Here is a 7,822-nt window from a genome sequence, read left to right as displayed (position 1 = left end):
ACATAATTTCAGATTTCCGCAAGAGGAACATTGATGCCTCCGGTGTGCGCTGGCAGAGCCGGGGGGACACCCCGTGTGCCTGTTGCCTGGTTAATGTCACCGCCGGTTCTCGCACCGTCACGCTCTATGACACGTAAGGAACATGAACCTCGTTTCTGTATTCCATCCCATAATATCTGTACATCTCCGATGTGTGGCCCTCTATGTGTGGCCCTCTATGTGGCCCTCGGCTGATGTGATGCAGAATGAGTAAAGCCGAGTGTGGTGAGGAGGAGGATGGAAGGTGGGCTTTGCGGGCTCTCAGGAGTGCTGTGTGTGGGGGGGCGGGGTCTCACCGGAGGCGGGCAGTGTGGTGTCAGGAAGGAGCCGGAGGAGGAGCTCTGCGGTCCCGTGCTTGCTGTCAGTGTCCCGGATTCAGCCACCTGACACCCGGACACAAGACTAGAATACCGGACTGTCCGGGTGAAGTCCATTCCCATGATCCTTCAGGGTAAATATCCGGTGACAACGCATCTTCCTATGGCACTCCGATAGGCCGCTGTAATCCCGGGAGAACTGCAGACACATCTCATTATGTGGCAGAGCGAAGAAACCACGGAACAATTAATTCCCGGAGATACAAAGTATCCGCTACACTGTGTATGTTCTATGGAGAGAATTGTGTGTGGGAGGAGCTGAGTGCGTGTGGGAGGAGCTGAGTGCGTGTGGGAGGATCTGAGTGCGTGTGGGAGGATCTGAGTGCGTGTGGGAGGATCTGAGTGTGTGTGGGAGAAGCTTATCATTATTATTACATCAGAAGCGTAGGACCGCAGGGCAGGACCGTACCTCCTTGGCTGGGGCATTGGCCGGCTGATCCTGTAGAAGGACACGGAGATGAGACGTAGAACCCTCCCCCCACCTTCAGTGCTCCGGTAACATTCGGTGATCTGTCCGTGTTTTGGTTAGGGACGCTCCTGTTTTTAGGCCACGCCCATTTTTATACCTCGTTCCTTCTCTCCGAGCCCGCAGGAACCTTCCAGATGTTACCGCAGAAGACTTCCAGAAAGTGGACCTGTCCTCGTACAAGTGGATTCACTGGGAGGTGAGAGAAACCGGCGGAGGAGCCGATCATTATACAAGCCGTACATGGGGGGTGACGGTGGAGCTGTGCCGGTGACATGGCCGGAGGAGCTCGGCACACATGGGGGGTGACGGTGGAGCTGTGCCGGTGACATGGCCGGAGGAGCTCGGCACACATGGGGGGTGACGGTGGAGCTGTGCCGGTGACATGGCCGGAGGAGCTCGGCACACATGGGGGGTGACGGTGGAGCTGTGCCGGTGACATGGCCGGAGGAGCTCGGCACACATGGGGGGTGACGGTGGAGCTGTGCCGGTGACATGGCCGGAGGAGTTCGGCACACATGGGGGGTGACGGTGGAGCTGTGCCGGTGACATGGCCGGAGGAGTTCGGCACACATGGGGGGTGACGGTGGAGCTGTGCCGGTGACATGGCCGGAGGAGTTCGGCACACATGGGGGGTGATGGTGGAGCTGTGCCGGTGACATGGCCGGAGGAGTTCGGCACACATGGGGGGTGATGGTGGAGCTGTGCCGGTGACATGGCCGGAGGAGTTCGGCACACATGGGGGGTGATGGTGGAGCTGTGCCGGTGACGTGGCCGGAGGAGTTCGGCACACATGGGGGGTGATGGTGGAGCTGTGCCGGTGACATGGCCGGAGGAGTTCGGCACACATGGGGGGTGATGGTGGAGCTGTGCCGGTGACGTGGCCGGAGGAGTTCGGCACACATGGGGGGTGATGGTGGAGCTGTGCCGGTGACGTGGCCGGAGGAGTTCGGCACACATGGGGGGTGACGGTGGAGCTGTGCCGGTGACGTGGCCGGAGGAGTTCGGCACACATGGGGGGTGACGGTGGAGCTGTGCCGGTGACGTGGCCGGAGGAGTTCGGCACACATGGGGGGTGACGGTGGAGCTGTGCCGGTGACGTGGCCGGAGGAGTTCGGCACACATGGGGGGTGACGGTGGAGCTGTGCCGGTGACATGGCCGGAGGAGTTCGGCACACATGGGGGGTGACGGTGGAGTTGTGCCGGTGACGTGGCCGGAGGAGTTCGGCACACATGGGGGGTGATGGTGGAGCTGTGCCGGTGACATGGCCGGAGGAGTTCGGCACACATGGGGGGTGATGGTGGAGCTGTGCCGGTGACGTGGTATAATATGTCTCTCAGGGCCGGAACGCCGGTGAGCAGGTGAAGATGATTGGACGGGTGGAAGATCACAACAAGAAATGTCCCCCCGACCAGCGAATCAGAATCTCCGTGGAGATCGAGAAACAACGAGAGGAACTATTCCAACTTTTCCAACACGGTGATCTGGTGAGGAGATCATTATACTGACATCCCGGATATACCTTACCAGTGTATACAGGTAAAGGGGAGGAGTCTGTGTCATCCCGGATATACCTAACCAGTGTATACAGGTAAAGGGGAGGAGTCTGTATCATCCAGGATATACCTTACCAGTGTATACAGGTAAAGGGGAGGAGTCTGTGTCATCCAGGATATACCTCACCATTGTATACAGGTAAAGGGGAGGAGTCTGTATCATCCCGGATATACCTAACCATTGTATACAGGTAAAGGGGAGGAGGCTGTATCATCCAGGATATACCTAACCAGTGTATACAGGTAAAGGGGAGGAGTCTGTATCATCCCGGATATACCTAACCAGTGTATACAGGTAAAGGGGAGGAGTCTGTATCATCCCGGATATACCTAACCAGTGTATACAGGTAAAGGGGAGGAGTCTGTATCATCCCGGATATACCTAACCAGTGTATACAGGTAAAGGGGAGGAGTCTGTATCATCCCGGATATACCTAACCAGTGTATACAGGTAAAGGGGAGGAGTCTGTATCATCCCGGATATACCTAACCAGTGTATACAGGTAAAGGGGAGGAGTCTGTATCATCCCGGATATACCTAACCAGTGTATACAGGTAAAGGGGAGGAGTCTGTATCATCCCGGATATACCTAACCAGTGTATACAGGTAAAGGGGAGGAGTCTGTATCATCCCGGATATACCTAACCAGTGTATACAGGTAAAGGGGAGGAGTCTGTATCATCCCGGATATACCTAACCAGTGTATACAGGTAAAGGGGAGGAGTCTGTATCATCCAGGATATACCTAACCAGTGTATACAGGTAAAGGGGAGGAGTCTGTATCATCCAGGATATACCTAACCAGTGTATACAGGTAAAGGGGAGGAGTCTGTATCATCCCGGATATACCTAACCAGTGTATACAGGTAAAGGGGAGGAGTCTGTGTCATCCCGGATATACCTAACCAGTGTATACAGGTAAAGGGGAGGAGTCTGTATCATCCAGGATATACCTTACCATTGTATACAGGTAAAGGGGAGGAGTCTATCATCCAGGATATACCTTACCAGTGTATACAGGTAAAGGGGAGGAGTCTATCATCCAGGATATACCTTACCATTGTATACAGGTAAAGGGGAGGAGTCTATCATCCAGGATATACCTTACCATTTCATACAGGTAAAGGGGAGGAGTCTATCATCCAGGATATACCTTACCATTGTATACAGGTAAAGGGGAGGAGCCCATAGAAATGAGGGGCGGAGTCTTTATGATATAGAATACATGTCTGTGCAGTGATTGGTGACAGGTCCTCTGTCTCCGCAGGTGTTTGTCAGTAAAGATGTGGCCAGGTATTTGGGCTTCAATTCTGCAGCGGAGGCAGTTTTGGGTCTATACCCCCGGGTGCAGCAGGGGTAAGTGCTTATTCCTCCCCTTGGATCCCAGCCCCCTCCGCTCTCATTGGATCCCAGCCCCCTCCGCTCTCATTGGATCCCAGCCCCCTCTCTTCATTGTGATGGACATACGTCCGTCATCCTCTCTCTCTCTCTCTCTCTGTGCAGGGCTTACCTGGTATGTGCCTGGGCTGAGCAAGGAGCACATGCGGTGGGTCCAGAGGGACAAGTCATCCATTCCCCGGCCTTCCCCCCTGACGCCATTGTGGACACTCTAGGTGCTGGTGACACGTTCAACGCCTCCGTCATATGTGCTTTGTCTAAAGGTAAGTACACGGCTCAGCCGGTCAGTACCGGCTCTCAGTTATGGCACAATGGTCACCCAACATACATTCCCACAAATCTTCACTACCCGGGTCACATGTCCAATGTCTGTCCCTTCACTACCGGGTCACATGACCAGTGTCTGTCCCTTCACTACCGGGTCACATGACCAGTGTCTGTCCCTTCACTACCGGGTCACATGACCAAATCTTCACTACCGGGTCACATGTCCAATGTCTTCCCCTTCACTACCGGGTCACATGACCAATGTCTGCCCCTTCACTACCGGGTCACATGACCAGTGTCTTCCTCTTCACTACCCGGGTTACATGTCCAATGTCTTCCCCTTCACTACCGGGTCACATGTCCAATGTCTTCCCCTTCACTACCGGGTCACATAACCAATGTCTGTCCCTTCACTACCGGGTCACATGACCAAATCTTCACTACCCGGGTTACATGACCAGTGTCTTCCTCTTCACTACCGGGTCACATGACCAATGTCTGCCCCTTCACTACCGGGTCACATGTCCAATGTCTTCCCCTTCACTACCGGGTCACATGACCAGTGTCTTCCCCTTCACTACCGGGTCACATGACCAGTGTCTTCCCCTTCACTAGCGGGTCACATGACCAGTGTCTTCTCCTTCACTACCGGGTCACATGACCAGTGTCTTCCCCTTCACTACCGGGTCACATGACCAGTGTCTTCCCCTTCACTACCGGGTCACATGACCAGTGTCTTCCCCTTCACTACCGGGTCACATGACCAGTGTCTTCCCCTTCACTACCGGGTCACATGACCAGTGTCTTCCCCTTCACTACCGGGTCACATGACCAGTGTCTTCCCCTTCACTACCGGGTCACATGACCAGTGTCTTCCCCTTCACTACCGGGTCACATGACCAGTGTCTTCCCCTTCACTACCGGGTCACATGACCAGTGTCTTCCCCTTCACTACCGGGTCACATGACCAGTGTCTTCCCCTTCACTACCGGGTCACATGACCAGTGTCTGCCCCTTCACTACCGGGTCACATGACCAGTGTCTTCCCCTTCACTGCCGGGTCACATGACCAGTGTCTTCCCCTTCACTACCGGGTCACATGACCAGTGTCTTCCCCTTCACTACCGGGTCACATGACCAGTGTCTTCCCCTTCACTACCGGGTCACATGACCAGTGTCTTCCCCTTCACTACCGGGTCACATGACCAGTGTCTTCCCCTTCACTACCGGGTCACATGACCAGTGTCTTCCCCTTCACTACCGGGTCACATGACCAGTGTCTTCCCCTTCACTACCGGGTCACATGACCAGTGTCTTCCCCTTCACTACCGGGTCACATGACCAGTGTCTTCCCCTTCACTACCGGGTCACATGACCAGTGTCTTCCCCTTCACTACCGGGTCACATGACCAGTGTCTTCCCCTTCACTACCGGGTCACATGACCAGTGTCTTCCCCTTCACTACCGGGTCACATGACCAGTGTCTTCCCCTTCACTACCGGGTCACATGACCAGTGTCTTCCCCTTCACTACCGGGTCACATGACCAGTGTCTTCCCCTTCACTACCGGGTCACATGACCAGTGTCTTCCCCTTCACTACCGGGTCACATGACCAGTGTCTTCCCCTTCACTACCGGGTCACATGACCAGTGTCTTCCCCTTCACTACCGGGTCACATGACCAGTGTCTTCCCCTTCACTACCGGGTCACATGACCAGTGTCTTCCCCTTCACTACCGGGTCACATGACCAGTGTCTTCCCCTTCACTACCGGGTCACATGACCAGTGTCTTCCCCTTCACTACCGGGTCACATGACCAGTGTCTTCCCCTTCACTACCGGGTCACATGACCAGTGTCTTCCCCTTCACTACCGGGTCACATGTCCAATGTCTTCCCCTTCACTACCGGGTCACATGACCAGTGTCTTCCCCTTCACTACCGGGTCACATGTCCAATGTCTTCCCCTTCACTACCGGGTCACATGACCAGTGTCTTCCCCTTCACTACCGGGTCACATGTCCAATGTCTTCCCCTTCACTACCGGGTCACATGACCAGTGTCTTCCGCTTCACTACCAGGTCACATGTCCAATGTCTTCCCCTTCACTACCGGGTCACATGACCAGTGTCTGCCCCTTCACTACCGGGTCACATGACCAGTGTCCGCCCCTTCACTGCCGGGTCACATGACCAGTGTCTTCCCCTTCACTGCCGTGTCACATGACCAGTGTCTTCCCCTTCACTACCGGGTCACATGACCAGTGTCTTCCCCTTCACTACCGGGTCACATGACCAGTGTCTTCTCCTTCACTACCGGGTCACATGACCAGTGTCTTCTCCTTCACTACCGGGTCACATGACCAGTGTCTTCCCCTTCACTATCCGGCCTTTGTTTTCAGTTCTCTGTTATTTATCTGAGAGGGTTGTGATTGGTGGAGGTGTCACTGCGACCTTTCTGTCCTCAGGTCAGTCTATGGAGGAAGCTCTCACCTTCGGCTGTCGTATAGCGGGCAAGAAGTGCGGCATACAAGGCTATGACGGGATCGTCTCATGATCAGAGCTCCGCCCCGCCCTTCCCCCCAGAACAAAGAGCCAATCGGGGGGGAGGAGGAGGAGAGCCTGAAGCACCCACATGGGGAGGTCACAGGTCATGGGGTGCAGCTTTTAGAGTCTCAGCACTGAGGTCCTCTAATGACTTGTTTCTCCTCCATTATGATCCGTGTTCCTGGAAGGTGCGGAGTTGGGGCCCCGGTGGGGGCGACATTATGGAAAGCGCGGTGTACACACGACTCTGACCTGTCACCAGCCAGTAGGAGGCCCCGAGACAGGACTCCATATTAGAGGAGATCGGATGGAAGGGCCACAGCGCGCACAGCCTGGACTTCAATCTGCCAGAAAATCAGCTCTGTGGCCCCAAATCTCTTCCATCCAATCACAAGCCCAGAGTTCTCCATCATTGGCCAAAACCCTCCAGAGGAATCCCTCTCCTAGGCTGAGTGCGGATCTTCCATCAGATCCTTCTATGAGATCCCCATCGTCCCTCATACACCGTTCCATGACCGTTCCCATTATAAGACTCAGGCTCTGATTGGACCACACTGATCATTGTATGATAATGTCAGAAATGGATTTACAATAAAGTTTTTTTCACAACACAGCTGTCCCGTTATCGCTTCCCTGACACGTCACAGCAATGCTACACCAAGGACTCCCCTATGTGCGCCGGGCCTCCACCTTGGCCTCCCCCTCAGGTAATTGCCTCCCCCTTAGGTAATTGCCTCCCCCTTAGGTAATTGCCTCCCCCTCAGGTAATTGCCTCCCCCGAGGTGCCGTTTATAGAATCTGGCACTTCTAGGAGCTGGACCTCACCTGTGGACAGCCGCCCCTGCAGGGTACTGAGTAGAGCGCGCCTGTGCTGTCTATGGGGGATGTCACATGAGTGACGGAATCCGGCTGGGACTTGTAGTGTAGGAGGGACATGCTGGGAGTTGTAGTGTGCCAGAGACAGTAGGAGGGACATGCTGGGAGTTGTAGTGTGCCAGAGACAGTAGGAGGGACATGCTGGGAGTTGTAGTGTGCCAGAGACATTCATGCTGTCACAACCCCCAATTCTGCAGCTTCCTGCTAACACAGAGAGGAAGGATCCATACGAGGACATGGCACACGGGGGGGTGACATACGGGGGGGCATGACACACAGGGGGGGTGACATACGGC

General features: G+C 55.0%; 1 protein-coding gene across 1 annotated transcript; it reads left to right on the top strand.

Moving 5' to 3' along the window:
• Positions 1–5: 5 nt before the first annotated feature.
• KHK (ketohexokinase) lies at positions 6–6,697 on the top strand (the record flags this gene model as incomplete). Its single annotated transcript, XM_018575504.1, has 6 exons — positions 6–133; positions 1,009–1,081; positions 2,224–2,370; positions 3,708–3,796; positions 3,944–4,101; positions 6,572–6,697. Coding segments are annotated over 6 exons (684 nt in total), but the record flags the coding sequence as incomplete, so codon positions are not given.
• Positions 6,698–7,822: the final 1,125 nt, after the last annotated feature.

Source organism: Nanorana parkeri, unplaced genomic scaffold (assembly GCF_000935625.1).
Source record: "Nanorana parkeri isolate BGI_ZX_2015 unplaced genomic scaffold, ASM93562v1 scaffold4022, whole genome shotgun sequence".
Lineage (NCBI taxonomy): Eukaryota > Metazoa > Chordata > Amphibia > Anura > Dicroglossidae > Nanorana > Nanorana parkeri.
This window is presented reverse-complemented; position numbering and strand designations above follow the sequence as displayed.